Consider the following 17,154-nt stretch of genomic DNA (forward strand, 5'->3'; position numbering starts at 1 on the left):
TTTCTGGTCCTTGTCACTCATAAAGAGATTTGACTCATAACCAGTGGAGTACAATATATACACTCGGGATACAGACCGTATCAAATACACCAACTTATTGAAACGAAGTTAGGAAGGACAGGAAGGTGCCCAAGCCAATATGTACGGGACTTCCTCTATTTCATATTATAGATATTTTGGGTTTTAAATATATCCATACATTAATCCATGTACGTGCCTCACATATGTGTCCAGACTTATATCGATATTACTGAACCTAGATGAGAAATGAAGTGGTTAAAACATCCTATAATATAAAACGGAGATAGTAAAACCTAACTCTACCAGTCACTGGCAAAGTAATTAACTTAATTTGAGATGCAAATTAAATTAGTTAAAAAAACACAAATGATGATTAACACAACTCCAATCAAAGGCTTTGGATCTTGAAGACACGTTTATTAGTTAGAGAGTTACTATTATTAAGAGAGTTAATCAAAAGTTATCTCAAGGGCTGGTTTACCAACCGTCCGATCCCCACAAAAGCGAATCTGAACCATCCAGCGACGATGATGCCCTGAGAAAGAGGAACCTCGTTCTCCATCGAGCCCAAGCGCCGCCGCTCCGCCGCCATCGCCGTCGCCGTCGACCCGCCCCCGCGGCGGAGAGGAACTGCAAGCCCTAGGTACGTGAAAGTGTGTGGGTGGGTTGGGGTTGAAGTTGAATCGGCTCAGTTTTGTCTGCAGCTGAAAGCTTGATTTCTCGGTCGGTCAGGTTCTGGTTTGTGTTTAGCTGCGGTGTGGATTTGGGGGATTCAGAGTTCAAAGTGAAAGTTCATCTCTAATTTGTTCAGTTCTTGTGCGGAAACTTGTGAAAAGTTTTAGTTTAGTTGCCCAAGTTTGTAGCTGAAACTTAAATGTGAATTCTTAAAAAAAAAACAACAGATTTTCAGAAACTCGAATATTAGCTCAAACCTTTTGCGATTGAAATGTCCTAGCGCATGCAAGATCTCTCTAACAAGACTACATGATATGATCCAGGAGCTAGCGAAACACCTTCCAGAACATACAAATGAAGAGTTCTATGTCCGAGACTAAAGTTTGTGCTAGTGAATATCTGACGGCCGAGGTGGAGCGGCTCTGGGTGGTCTACATAATGGAGGTCAGAGCTATTACCCTGTTACATGCTTGGCCATTAAGTGAAATGACAAAGCAGTTAATTAATCATAGATTTTATACATATAAGCACAAGGCACCAAGGTAAATGGATTGTCACTGGTAGATGCATTGCACAATGTCTCCAATTCCTACCATAAAAAATTGCTTAAAGCAAAAAGTGCCAATCTCACATGCTCCTTTGATTATAGTTTCGTCCCCTTTATCCTCTCTATGTACTATATACACCTGTGAGCCTATTTAATAGAAAAGAAACAACATAAATAAAGCTATTCTGTTGGAGGCTCAAATATGTTAATTTAACATGCCAAAACCTCATCTGAAGTAAGGTATTCTTGTAGTTAACTCAATGCATCTCCTTGCTTCACCTCATTACCAAATTAAGTAGGCTAAATACTGCACTTGTTTTTTACTTAACACCCAATATCAAGCAAGGCCCTGATCAAGCCAACATCACTCTAACACGAGAGTAAGGTATCAAGAACTCGGATGTTAGTTGAAATCTTTTTGCAGTTCCGATTCACCTTAAATTGTTCACTACATCACTCTAACAAGATTAGCTACATGATGGAAGACCTACAGAAATACTACTACCGTCAAGGATTTATGTGTGTCGTCTACATACTGGAGGTCAGATCGATTTATTACTTTGTTACCCTGCTTATTATCTACTAGACTTCACCTTCAATCAAATGGTCAAAGCAGTTAATTATAATCACATATTGGCATATTGCACACCTAGAGCACAAGGCACCAAGGAAAATGGTTTGTTAGCTCCAATTTATAAGTTCTGAAGGTACATGCTTTGCAAAGCATGTATCCAAATCCTACCGATCAATATCTGCTTAAAGCAAATGTGCCAATCTCACATGCTCCTTTGGTTTTAGTTTTGTGAACCTTTACCCTCTCTAAGTATACCATGTGTGGGGCTACTGTGCATTTGTTCCTTTGAGCTTAGTATAATACACCTGTGAGCCTATTTAATAGAAAAGAAACAACACAAAAAGCTAGTCTGTTGGAGGTTCAAATATGTTAATTTAAGATGCCAAAACCCCATCCAAAGTAAGGTATTCTTGTAGTTAACTCCACTGCATTTCTTTGCTGCACCTCATTAGTTACCTGCACTTCTTATTTACATCAAGCAAGGCCCTGATCAAGCCAACATTTCATTACCAAATTATGCCCTCCAAAACCACAACTACACTCTGAGAAATACAATCCTCATTTCTTGGAAATATTTTCCATATTCCTCAGTTCATTGAGCAACCGTTTGTGAGCAGATATGGCTGAATCGGCTGTTTCTGCAGCGGTTGGTAGCATCAGCAACCTTGCTGTCCAGGAGACCTCACTGTTATGTGGAGTCATGGATGAAGTTGGGTTCTTGAAAGCTGAGCTCGAGCGTCTCCATGGCTTCCTTGAAGATGCCAAGCACAAGAGGAGGTCTGGGGATGCAAGTGCAGCTGTTCTTGTAGGGCAGATCAGGGATGCAGCATATGACGCCGAGAATGTTATTGAAGCATCGGAGTACATGGTGAAGCGAAACAAGCTCAAGAAGGTTTTCATGGGTGCCATTTCAAGGTATGCTCGTTTACCAACTGATTTGATAGCCCTGCACAAAATTGGTGTTGAAATTCAACGGATAAGAAGGAAGATCAGTGAGATATTTGACAGTGCAAACCGTTTAAAAATCGTTGGATTGGGTAATCCTACCACAGACATAGGTCATGCTGATGATGAGTTTCCCCAAGATTATGATATTATGTATCAAAATTTTGAAGATGATGATGTAGTTGGATTTGATAATGAGTACAATGAGATAGTAGAGAAGTTAGTTGAACAGGAGAACGAGCTTAGCGTTGTTTCCATAGTAGCCATGGGTGGTGCGGGGAAAACTACACTTGCTAGAAAAATCTACAATTCAACTAGAATCAGAAATCACTTTGACACAACTGCTTGGGTGACTGTATCTCAAAAGTTCAAAGGCATTGATTTACTTAAAGATATTATGAGACAGATAATGCCCAACAAACTTGAGTCTAGAGAAATTGATCAGATGCAAGAGTTGGAGGTGGGAAAAAAGATCCACGAATTTTTATTGAATAAGAGATATGTTGTAGTGCTTGATGATGTGTGGGCAACAGATACATGGAATCAAATAAATAGAGTGGGTAAAGTCTTTCCAGATGTAAATAATGGCAGTAGAGTATTGTTAACCACTCGAAAGGAAGATGTTGCAAATCATTTTGAAATGTCGACCTACATCCATCCTCTGAAGCTCTTAGATGATGAGAAAAGTTGGGAACTTTTTAGTAGAAAATCTTTACCATCATACAAAAGGTCTTCACTACAAGATGTTAATGAGTTTGAAGAACTAGGGAGAAAGCTTGCTAGAAAATGCAACGGATTGCCTCTTGCACTTGCAGTTCTGGGGGGTTATCTGTCCAAAAATCTAAACATACAAGCATGGTCAGACATATTTAAGAGCTGGATATCAACAAAAAATGGACAGATGATGCGAGACATACTAGCTCGCAGTTACAATGATCTGCGAAATAATTATATGAAGTCTTGCTTCCTTTATATTGCTGTTTTCCCTGAGGATTATTCTATATCTACGGCGGACCTTGTTGAATTATGGACAGCTGAATGTTTTGTTCAGCCTAGAAGAAAATATAAGCCAGAAGAACTAGCATACAAGTACATAAGTGAGCTAGCTCAAAGAAGCCTCGTCCAAGTAGTTGATAGAAGCACAGCTCATGGATCGATTTTAAGAATAAAGATCCATGATATTTTGCGCGATTGGTGCATCGAAGAAGCAACACAAGATGGGTTTTTTTTGTGTCACCGACAAAAATACAGGTCATTGTTCTTCTCCTTGCACTGTAGCTATATATTTTCAGAAAAGAAGTTTTTATGGTCATCAAGGAGGGCAGCACTTATTTTTAGCATTATTTTTTGCATACTAGTACCTGAGTATTGAGGTGTCAGGAGTATCCACAACTTTCATTAAGAAATGTGATACCTCCTGATGTCTCTTTTAAGATACGTAAAAATTATTTTAGGCTCTCTTGTTTCCTCCTTAAGGACTGTAAGATTATTGCTCCTTTCAAAATATTTATCCTGCTGACATGCATGTATTGATTTACTTAACACATTTGCAGGTCGAGCTGAAGTATCATCATTTAATACCATGACATTCTATCGGAATTCTTTTCATCACTTCTTTGATGACAAGATACTCCAGGCAACAGCTTATCCACGTACTATACTTGGCTTTAGTGTCCCATCGATGTTCCTAGTGAAGCTGAAGTTTCTGAGAGTTCTTCATGTAGAAAATTCAACGATAAATAATTTCTCCATGGCAATTAGTGAGTGCATTCACCTCAGGCATCTAATATTGAGAAATTGTGAAAGTGTTAGACTCCCACCTTCAATTGGAAAGCTTCTTTACTTGCAAACAATAGATTTCAGGAGAACAATTTTGGAGTCAATTGTACCAGAGTCCCTGTGGAATATCGCCTCTCTAAAGCATGTTTATCTTAGTGGAGGATTTTACCCAACAAGGAATGGCAAACAAAAAGAGCTTCGGACTTTTCATTTGGAAACATCATCGTTCAATTACTTCAGAAGTTCTGCGAGTGCTATTGTGAAATTTTTGGGCCAAATGACTCAACTGGTTACCTTTGTTTTGGACTTCTCTCGCACCGACATACCCGTGGACATGATTAAAATGCTTGCAAACATGCCTGATGCAGTTGAAATTCTTCTTCGTAGATTCGATGTGCTAGATAAACTGCCTGGGAGTACACTCTTCCCTCAATGTCTACGGCAGCTAGATCTTTTTGCTAATGTCATTAAAGAAGACCCGATGCCAATCGTAGAGAAGCTTCCCTGTCTTGTGGTTCTTTCTTTGAGTGGGTATCAAGGCCGGACAACGTCCTGCTCTGCCCAAGGGTTCCCTCGGCTACAGCGCTTGGATCTTTCAATGTTCTACACTGAGGAGTGGATCATTGAAACTGGGGCACTGCCAAGACTCACCCACTTGGTTCTTCATTGGTTTAGGAATATGAGAAAGCTGCCTGATGGATTGGTGCAACTTCCATCCCTCAAGGAACTAGTTCTGAAAGATCCCTTGATTTCTGAAGATGACATCACTTGCAAAGATCTACGAGGGAAAGGATGCAAGGTCAGTAACAACCCCTCTTTCCCAGCCTTCAGTTCTGTACTGTTTTGATTCTGTTGCCATTTTGCATTCTGCACTTATGTGTGTCATGCAATATTTTTTAGTACAAGCAAATAAGCTAGGGGTCATTTTTTCTGTGGGGCCAAAACGGTTTGTGAACCTTGTGTGAAGCAAATCCCTTTTTTTTTTGTTGAATAATGATCGAACAATTCATGGATTGACATCATTCCTTGAAGCCAAAAAAAAAAAATCTCAGCATATTTTTTTTACAGCCACTTGCGCCGTGCCCAGATTTTTTTTTTCCTTTTTGGCTTATTGGCAAAAATGAAGTAGCATATTAAGGATGAATATAATCACTACTCTCTGTGATAGATGATCAATTTCGTAACTGGAAGCCCTTCTCTCAATTTTCTTTTTCAGGTGACATACACCAGATACATGTTATCGGGAGGGTTTTTTTTAGAGGGTACAACTAAGGACGCACACGAACTCACTCCACACTCGCACAACTCCAAAATTGATCTGGATTTTATTTAAGGGAGGGAGGTTTCTCCCCGTTCCTGCGAGCTATTCTCTGGGCTCCCTGCCTATAAGAAGGTGATATGTCATCGTTTCTGAGGCAGTAATCATGATGTACATACAAGATGAATGTTTATTACAACTAGAAAAAATGCCCGTGCTTGCAACGGGTGTAGTTTATTTTAATCTTATTATTGTTATATGGTTTAGTTAAGATGAAATTCACTGTGGTAGTTTGCTTGGATATATATATTTTTAGAAAATTATGAGCTGCAGTTAGGAGGCCGATCGTCTGAAGTTAGCATGCGAGTTTTTTTAAACAAATTTCTTATATGATTCCTTCTGTATTATCAAAAGTGAACGATCTTAAAAACCGAGTCAAATACGGATATGTATTTTCAAAAGCAAACGAACTTAAAAACCGACTCATACATGGATGACGTACCAAAATGCCGGTGAAAACATCTTTAATTTTTATAATAGTAGAGATAGAGATATTGACTCTCAATCTGTAGTATCCGGTGTGTTGAAATGAGGGCTTTCCATTATATTTGTTTGCTTGGATGTAAGAATAATAAAACTGTAACTCCTGGTGACTATGCAGCAGGACAATTAATATGCACATATGATTTATCCGTATTTGTACATGTTTTATATTTCGATGAATCTGTGTGAAATTATCCGTTCTAGTTTGATGATGCCCTGAGCCATTGGCTTCACCTGTGTTCTCGTCATCCGATCGACCTCACTGAATCAGAAATATAGCCATGGGTTCTTTAACTAGTGTTTGTCATGTTAGTCTGATGATTTTAGTCAGGAGATGTTGTATTTCAAAATTACTTTTAACCTTCCGGGTTGATTATAAGAGAGGCTTCGGTTTTGCCCTATTTCGAATTGGACATGAGCAAAGTATAGAGAATCTAAAGTTACAGAGTCAACATTGTTAGATTTTTGACGGAAGCCAAGAACACAAGGAATTATCCTTCAGACAGAACCAATAAACACAACTACCTAACACTGAATCTCCCCGACTACGACAACAACAAAAATCACACGACGCCCCTGCAGAAATATTTACGTCAGTGTTCTCTGAAGAAACCCTCAGATTTGCATGTTCAGAACTCTTTGTTGATGGACCACAATAGCAGTTAACCACAAAAACAGAATGAACAGAGTTACGAAGTAAGAGTAGATTAGGTTTTTTTTTATATAGAACCTGCCCATCCAAGTTTAAGTATGGCTGATTAGGTTTTTTTTTTTATGGAACCTGCCCATCCAAGTTTATGTATGGCTAATTATTTTTTTAATAGTAGGCAACGTAGCTATTGCAACAAGACGTATATGATGACTTTGTCAATCCTGAGATATACCGGCTCAATCTTCGTAGGTTCTCATGGAGGCAGGTTTATACACGCTTGCACTTGTAGAGGTGAGTATGCGTGTCAGCGAGTGTATATATGAATGCTTGCGTCTGATATTGTGTTTGGGAAAAAATGAACAGATTTGAAAGTCGTCAATGGACATTGCTAGAGCCTTCTATGCAAGTAATAATCAATGGAGGAGGCAGGGCGAGGCAAGCTAGTGCTTTGGCCTCCGCCGTGATTTGATAATTTCAATGTTAATATATTATTGTAGCATAAGTGAGAATCCTAGATGTCCAACTATTCAGGCTCAATTCATGAACTAGTTCCAAGGCATCAGTGATTGAAATTTCGTTTCTAAATTTGCTCCCCACCCCGTAAGCACGAATCTCGTCCGAAATTTTCCCTTTCTTTTTTTTCCATTTTTTTGTGAATTTGGTCAAAGTTTATTTAAATTTCGTGCAAAATTCCTCAAATTTTCAAATAATTTCAGCCAAGAAATTTCAGGAATTTCAGTTCTTTCGGGCCACCCCAGCAAAAAACCTAATTCCAAGATTGCAAACCCTGCATGGCATTGCTTCTGCCGACCTCGACAGTGTATCTCCACCCACTGACTACCGGTGAACTGCGAATAAGAAATCGAATACAATCCGAGCGAGATGAGTTCAAATCTTGGAACATACATGATCAATTTGTAGACATGCCATACATATGGTGTGATTGTGAGACGTTGTACCAACAGAGCTCGGTGGTTGTCGTAGTCTTGTTCACGATGCCTCCTAGACCTAGCTACCATGTGTTGAGTAAGGTAAGGATGTAAAATTTTCAGAAGGATTTCAATTCTCAGCTACCGTAAATTTGTGATCGATCAAAGCTTCTACTTGTTGCTAATTGAGAGAGTGAGTTCATGAGAATAATAGAAGTACGCGTGTACTCCCTCCGTCACATGATATAAGAGATTTTGAGTGTATTTGATACATCCTAATACAATGAATCTGGACAGACGGTGGATATTATGGGACAGAGGGAGTATATGCTTATTGGATTTATAAAGACGTGGGTGTGATGAGCTCATATAATTTAAACTGAGCAAAATTTCATATTTCCTGTTTTCTCAACAAAATTTTGCATTCCTGGCCATCACCCCTATCCTTACAAGGGATAATCTTACAAATGAGAAGGTGGTGTTTTTCTCTAATTCTTCTCCATTTCCAACTTTTTAGTAGAAGAATCAAGAGTTTAACAGAAAATGTTTGATATCCATCAGCCTAGACAAAAATTGAGAATAATGCCTGACTCTAGGCAATTTCCAGACTAAGAACCTATCTCAGGCATTTGTCTGTCAGGAAATTTTGCAATGCACTGACACTGCCAATCTGTCGTAACAATTTTCACAGCGGCCAGGGAAATGTTCATTGCCTACATTTCACTTTCACAAACGATCTGACTGAACCGTACTTTGTGATGCCGTGCTCCTTTTGCCAGAGTAATCTAGAGCACTAGACTAGGAGAAATTTATTTATTTTCCTAACCCTTCAGAAATGCTGGAAACCTTGAGAGGATTTGGTCGATGTAGGTGTATTCCTGATGCTACCTAATCCCCATTCTTCGATGCTATAATTAACTTGTGGTTGGTCATTACTGGTGTACATGGAGGATAGCATATATATGTCCAGCATCAGGTTGAAATGCGATCGAGATTGTCCGGCTACCATCATATAGCAAATCAAAAGACCCCTCTTATATATGCTTTTCGTTTGCATTAGTTTCATGTTGTAGTGAATTGGTTGAACTCCTTCATTCTGTTTTAAAAGAGTTCTGCCTATTAATGACCTTATTTCTCTGTTCATACAGTTATCAAGAATCCTGCAGACATTGTTGATGAATTGATTAAATGGATGGATTGCTATGGAGTCTGGATTCCCAACTATTCCAATTATGAAGCAAAATACCTGTGCCTTTGCTTTGAAGAGAGATATTGTAGTCGTTGAACAATTTTTAGTTGGTTTATTCATCCAGAAATAATAAAAATATGTACCTACATTATAATCTAATATTCCCCTCGCCACAAAAGATACGATTAATTCGTCCCTTCATATATGTGGATAGTTGCATCAAAAGATCAGAATGAAATTGACTAAACAAGCTAATTAAACAGAAGCAATCATCAGTTATTTGACTTGTATTCGTCATCCTTACGATGTGCACATATATACACTTTTTCTTGTTTTAGTAGCCATCTGTCCATATCAGATGCAAAATTCGTTGTACGCTCTAGTTTATGGCAGCATAAGGCATAATCATGGAGCTGCTAAGTAGTGTTCATGATGCTTTGCCTACATCAGAAACGAATTGATCACTCATGCTCAACTCCTCAGCATTACAAAGGCATCATATCACTCCAGGAGTACATCGTCCAAATAGTCATAGTAATTTTGCAACTAGACACTACTATGAAAAGAAACTCCACTGGACACTTCATCAGGGATATACTCTAGGATCTAAAAATGTCAATAACAATTAATCTCATAAGGACAAGCTGGTGGTGAAGCTGCAGGGCACACAAACAATTAGCCACTGTAAACTTGTCGATCTATGAAAAAAAAAATGGAGTCAATAGTCATCATGTGTTGCTTACTTTATGGTACATTGGTACTATAGTCATGGGTAGATTCCTGATGACTCTCAATCCTATTCCTTTGTTACAATGGTCCCATGGTGTCTTCATCATGTGTAAATCGAGATATATCAACTTATGAGCTTTATCGGCTGAGGAAAACTAATGAAAGGTGAAACCTAAACTGAAACATGAATGAGCCACATCATCCAATAAATATTAGTCATTAGATTCACTAAAAAATAAAAGAGGGTGAATGAATCTTGACCATTCGATTAGATGGATGATAAAAAAAATCACTCAAGAGGATTTTGGAAGCTTCTAAAATAAGAAAGAAAGGAAAAAAGGAAAGAGAAGGAAATAAATAGATAAAGACATAAGATTACATATATATTTTTACGATTTAAACCTATAGTAAAATTATTTTTCAAATAAATGAGGTAAGATTCATTGGTAGGAGTTGTACTATTAAGAGCATATTCAAAATATATACTCATATGGTTAATTTTGTTTCTAGAAATTAATTGTTAATATGTCTAGAAAAAAATTGCTACTGGGATATACGTATTCCTTGAAATGAGAGGTCATGTTCTCTCAAATATAGTTTTAATGATTTTCACAATTTAAAACAAAACAAAACAAAAATATTCCGTAAAAACAAACAAAATATATGTATGAAAATATAACAAAAATTTCAAAATCTCCAAGAGCATCATGGATCTTACTACTATATGACAGATTTGGTTAGAATTTAAAAAAATGCATTTAGCTACTTGCTTAGAAATTGAAAGGAATTTAGTACTAGATTGATTCCTGATGCCTATCAATTCTACTTGAAGATTTGCACGGTGTTCCAGTGGTTTCCCATGGACAAACAACTATACTGTAACAACCAAATGTTATTGACATTGCGCTAGGGAGCAAGCAAATGAAATATAGACCCTGTTTCACTGCCTGGCTTGCTTTGTGGTGATTTATATAAGACATTGGATGTACGACATGGCATGCATGCTTCCTTGCTCACCCACCAACTATCCGACTATTCAAGTTGAGTTAATTTACAGTCCCTGAAGCTGAAAGGACATACAATATTTTCTAACGTAAAATCCGGTCCCTCTCAGGTCATGTTCATTTAATTCCTATATGGAGATATTGGAGGGGATTGAGAGAGATTCTATATCTGAATAAGTGTGGAATCATTTCCCTCTAAATACCCCTCAATTCCCTTGTGGGTGGGATTAACCGAACAGGGCCTCCGTAGGTCAAGTAACAAGAGTACCAAATTTTACCCAACAAATAGTGGTAACTATGGGTACCTTTTACAACCCATAAAATTTCTCATCCGAGTTACATTGCTATACTCCTATTGAATCAAGAGTTTTTTAAATGAACAACATCAGACAGATAGTGTGATGTTTCATATTGACATAGCAAAAAAAAAAAAGCACTCCATCCACTTCGTATTATAAGTCATTTTGAATATTTTTTTCTGTCAAACTTTTTTAAAGTTAACCAAGTTTATAGAAAAATATAGTAGCATTTCTAGTATAAAATAAACATATTATGAAACTAACACCGTCGTGGACATGACCGGTGTTGTCGATGCTGTTGGTTACCCTTGAATGCTCTGCAGAGCGTGAAATTGACAACTGAGAGGTAACAAAGTAACAAACATGAAGCACAACAGATCACACGACAATTGCAGACCAAGAGAAGAACAACAATCGCGTTGTCACCAGGCTTAGATGCATCCACCCCTCATGTCTGAATCTCTCTGCTTTTAGCATTCTGGCACTCAACATCTCCACATTTTTTATCTTTTAAAATGCAACTCTGATCAGACTAGCTTGGAGTATTATTCCTGATACAAGGGAAGGTAGTAGTAGCAGTTATATATGGTTGCACTAGTTTTTTTTTTTTTTTTACAAGAGCTAAATAACTTTTTGGCTAGCTCATCCTTTCCAGAGATTAATTATATGTAATACTATATGTCAGGTAAGTAAATATACGAACCTGTTCGAGGTCCAACGGAAGCCAGCTGATATCATGCACCACCAGATGAGCTCGTTGCAGATGCCTTCCTAATACCTCTCAATCCTATTGATTCATCTTGGTATTATATAATATTATATATGTGTGTATATATATTATCGTGGATGATTTATATATGTGTATACATGTGTTCTTGTGGATGTACAATTAATATAAGATTGTTGACCTCATCATCTATCAGATTGTCGCCCACTGGTTAGGCTAGGAATCACTACTACAGAAAGAGGGCTTGCATGGTTGAGTTGTATCAGGCTCCTCTACCTTCAAAGCGGCATGTGCCTTTGTCATTGACATGTGGGCCCGATAAACGCTGGGTCTACCTATAAGTGACAAAGGTATGGTGTCTTTGAAGACAGAGGATCTCAATCCGGTTGAGTTCTCGTTGTGTCAAATCGAGAAAGAGGGCTGATAGTCGCAGGTGCATTATTGCGGATGCTCTTCAATCCTGATTCGTAGGTCATCGATCGGCTGGATTGACAAGAACTTTTGGAAGGGCTCAAATATATATGGTGTCATATACATGGTGCGGCTCATCGATTGGTTGGATTGACAAGAAATTTGGAAGGGCTCAAATATATATGTGTCATGTACTGGTTGGGCTAAGAACAGGGTTTCCAATTTTGCTTTAGACCGGAATTTCGGTGGCACCGAAATTTCCAAAAAATTCCTACTTTTTCCACTGAAATTGTTTGAAAATTCAACGAAATTTGAATAAACTTTGATCAAATTAAAAAAAAAGGAAAACCTGAAAATTTCGGGCGGTATATTTGGTTCGGGGGGGGGGGGGGGGACGAAATTTCGAACCGAAATTGTGAGCCCTGGCTAGGAATAGCTCAGCAGCCCAATCACTCAGTGGTGGGACGATTCTGATAAAAAGTTTTTTTTGTCCTGCACAAAAAGTTCGAATCAAGTTTCTTTCTTAGTTCAAAATGTATATCGCATCGATCAGAAGTGATAAAGTACGTACTTTGGAATTTTTTTATTGACACGTCATTAGAATTATTGCAGAAACTGTGTGCTAACTACTTATACTGACTTGGAGGAAAACTGCAGTAGATGCATTCCTGATGCCTACCAATTCTAGCTACTTGAGCAGTTGCATTATTGTCTAGCTTCATGAGGTTTTCAAAGGGAAAATAATATGCAGATTGTAACCAACACAATAAGAAAGAATCAAAGTGAACTAGCTAGCTACAAGTTTTTTCCCCTAATTAATTTATTGCCTGACTTTTGCATTCGTTTGATAGGGATAGATATAGAGAGAGAGAGGACATCGGATGATACGGCCACTCTTGATGCTTTCATTAACTACTGCCTACTCTGATTGTCCATGTTAAGTCTTGATACAGAGGCACCTGCAAACGTACACCGGTTCATGCCTTTTTTTTTTTTTTGCCCTACACCAATGTACCCGTTCTTTTAAAAAAAAAAGTCCAAACCTGGACATATGTGTGTCCAAATTCGTAGTTAGAATTTGCTTTTTTTGTTTACAAAGTAATATGCAAAAAAGCCCAATTTTGTCAGTTCGAGCAGGCACTCGATCAACATCTTCTTATGTTTATCTTTCGTTCCATGTTGATATGTAGCTCTGCATTGGGATTAGGGCATATGTTTGTGAAATGTATGGCCCATATTGAGCATTTTTACGGTCCTTGAACAGGTACCATAAGGTAACATTTTTTCTATTATAAATTTGGTACCTCTTGGTACCTAGATATTATGAGATACTAAATTTTACACTAAATTTGTACCTCATGGTACCTCCTCAAATACTGTAAAATTGCTCGTACGAGAAATATCAAATATGGGCTAACTTACACAAGCTGATAGATCTTTACTCGGACAGGGTTCAAAATTTCATAACGAAAATTTCAATGAACATCTTTTTTGGAATTCTGCATTCTTTTTGTGAGCATATACAAATTTATTCAAATTTGACCTTTTTTCAAATTTCAATTTATTTCGGGCCAAAATAAATTTAAGTTCTATCAATGCCCCTCTCCCCCTCCGGCTCTCCCGGGCCCACCATACACACAAGAATAGCCAAACAGATAGTTTAAACCATCAGCCCTAACAGCATATTTGTAAACGAAAAATAATTTATAAATAAAAATTTTATATACGTGTTCTTAGCGATATAAAAGCAAAAGCTGAAAAATAAACTTCGATGTAAAAAAAACTCAAAATCAACTTCAAATTTAAAGTTAAAAATTCAAATTTTGGCTGATAAACATAAATACAAGCGAAAAGAAAAAATGAGGTTGCATGTTTCCCGAGGAGACATCGCAAGGGACTAAATTTAGGCAACCAGGAGAAGTGTTAGATCGTCAGCCCACGTCTCGCCTCCGACAACCACGGCGACCAGCACCATGGCCGCCGCCGTCCACCGTACATTAACCAGTTCCAGACTTGCCATTCAAGCATGAAAACCGGATCGCTCTAACGACGACGAGCAAAGATAATACCCGTCATCGATGAAGTGCACAAACAGAAGCTCACCAAATCGCAAGGGAAGGTCCAAATGTGTCTGCAGCAGTTGGTGCATTGCTGATGCCCTTCAATCCTATTAATCTGTTTGCATACGTTCGCCGGCGGCGGCCACGGTGAACAAGACCGGCCACAACCAGCGTCTCGTGGACGACACAGCTAATGTTCGTTGTAGACTTAGTGAGAAGAAGATAATCTTAGTAGTTGGAGAGGATGCTAGCTAGTGGATGGTCACCTTGGTGTGTGTGTATGTGTGTGTGTCTATATATATATATATATATATATATATATATAGCTTCTATAATAGCAAGTTTAATAGTATAGCCAACTATTGGCTCCAAATCATTTATAGTAAATCTAATAGTCGATTCATACAATAGTTAACATATACTATAATATTAAACTCGGTCCCATCTGTCATGCACACATGTATCTTGGAGTCCGTTCTACAGCTGACTACATAGATATATCTATAGCCCGCTAGTATTCTCTCACCTCTTTTATCTTCTCGAAATGTGTTTATAGCTGGCTTATAGTCTACTATTATACCTGCTCTGACGAGTTGTAAGTTGGAAGCTAGAAATTAAAGCAACAAATTAACCACAAGCATGCATTGTTGGTGGCAACTGCTAAGATTTATTGATCGCTTAGCATTAATTTTATTTTTGGCTTTCAATGCGTTGATGCAGTACGTACGTACAGGGTAGCCAAGATTTCAGTTTGAGAAAGTTTTTGATTTGGAGTAGAAACTTTTATATCTTTGGTTGAATGTATATGATTACGATCGGAAAGTTTTTCAATTTCTGAATTCGTATGAAATTTCAAATGTACAAAGTTTCTATATCAAAACATTCTCTATAGGAAAAAGTACGAATTACCCCCCCCGAACTATCGCGGTCGTCTGGATAACCCCCTGAACCACAAAACCGGACATTCTTCACCCCTAACTATGCAAACCGGACGAATTACCCCCCTCAACCTAATCCACGGTGGTTTTGGTCTACGTGGCGATACACGTGGCAATCCAATCAGCAATTTTTGTTTTAAAAATGGCGGGACCCACATGTCACACACCCTCTCCCTCTCTCTCTTTGGACAGTCAATGGGCTGCGTCACACACAGCGGCACGCACGAGCAGCGTGGGGACGGGAGGTGGGCGGCGTCGCAAGGGGGCGGACGAGCAGTGGGCGGCGGGTAGCAAGCCGACGGCGTCGGCAGCGGCTAGGCGGCGCAATGTCCTAGGCCGCGGGCAGCAAGCCGACGCCGGCTAGGCTGCGCGCGGGCGGCGGCGGCGGCTAGGCGGCGCAACGTCCCAGGCGGCGGGCAGCAAGCCGACGGCGGCTAGGCTACGCGTGGGCGGCGGCGGCTAGGCGGAGGGGGAGGTGTGTCGGCCCTGCGACGAACCTGGCGAACTGCCGCATCGGCCGAGGAAGAAGACCACGACGGCGGCGACGAAGGATGCGGGCGGCGGCGGCTAGGCGGCACAACGTCCCACCCTGCCTTGGCAGGGGCCAGCGGAAGGGGAGGCGCGTCGCCCTGCGACGAACCTGGCGAACCGCCGCATCGGCCGAGGAAGAAGACCACGATGGCGGCAGCGACGAACGCGACGAGGCCCGCAAAGATTTCTGCCGGTAGGGGTGGCGGGCGCGACGAACGCGGAGGCAGAGGCGGCAGTTGACGTGCCGGTGGCGGGGACGAATGACGACCCTGCCTAGCAGCCGGCCAGCGGCGTGGCTCGGGCGCGGGAGGACCACGACGCGCCGACGCCGTAGCACGCCGTCGCGGCTCAAGCGCCGGAGCGGCGGGGGCGACCGGGGGCCGCAGCAGGCCGTCGCGGCTCGGGCGCAGGGGCGTCTGGGAGCTGCACGAGCCGGCCATCACCTCCTCCTCCATCTCCTCATCTTCCCCATCCACCTCCACTAGTTCTTGCGCTCGTCGGAGCCGTCGTCTCCAGGAAGCCGCCCTTCTCTCTGCGGGACCTCGCCCTTCTCTCAGCGGGGCGCCGCCCTTCTCCCCCCACCATTCCTTTGCCCCCACCACCGCCGGAGGGATGTGCCCCTCGCTCTTCGGCGAGCCGGCGCGGCTGCGAAAAGGTTTGGGGATCTGTCTGCTGCCCTCCGTCCCCGCGACGCCGCCCTGTGGCCTTGCGCGCGCGAGAGAGAGGGGGGGAGAGAGATGCAGTATGACAGGTGGGTCCCACATTTGTTTTTATAAACTAGGAAGGTAGCCCGCGCGTTCACGCGGGCATGCGTCGTACGCTAAGTTTGAGACACTCATAAGAGCGAAATATTAGCCGGAGAAGATATCCACGGTTTCTCCGTTGTTTTCATTGGCATTAATTGTTTTTATAATTTTCTAACCTATTAGCTTTATATTCATGTTGTGATGTAGGAATGATTGCAGAGTACCATGTGAATAGGTAGCGTTTGTAGAAAGTTTAACAAACTTTTAGTATATAATAGATAGATGGATTATAATGTGTTGGTTATCTAATGTTTGATTTTAATTAATCTTAAACTTTGCTAGGTAGAAAATTAAAAGATGGAAAGTATATATAACAGATGATAGGAGACAGATGGAGGGACTGACGTACGTATGTTACGTAGGTGATGATTGGGAGAGGATGCCTAGGAGGTGGTGGGGTAGGGGTGAGATGAGATTTATGGATGGGTTGTTGGATTTTGTTTAAAGATAGATCTAATAGTGAAAAATGATGGATCCACTGTATTAAATAAAAATTAAAGTTTGGATGTTTTGTTTTTTTTCCTCGAAATTTCTTTG

General features: G+C 40.2%; 1 protein-coding gene across 1 annotated transcript; it reads left to right on the plus strand.

Moving 5' to 3' along the window:
• The first annotated feature begins 425 nt into the window (after window positions 1-425).
• Window positions 426-6,142, plus strand: LOC127754767 (putative disease resistance protein At1g50180). Its single transcript, XM_052280340.1, is given in 5 exon segments — window positions 426-664; window positions 1,020-3,993; window positions 3,995-4,013; window positions 4,316-5,340; window positions 5,758-6,142. Coding segments are annotated over 4 exon segments (2,718 nt in total). The 5' UTR covers window positions 426-664; window positions 1,020-2,436; the 3' UTR covers window positions 5,875-6,142.
• The last annotated feature ends 11,012 nt before the right edge of the window (window positions 6,143-17,154 follow it).

This window comes from Oryza glaberrima, chromosome 11 (assembly GCF_000147395.1).
Source record: "Oryza glaberrima chromosome 11, OglaRS2, whole genome shotgun sequence".
NCBI lineage: Eukaryota > Viridiplantae > Streptophyta > Magnoliopsida > Poales > Poaceae > Oryza > Oryza glaberrima.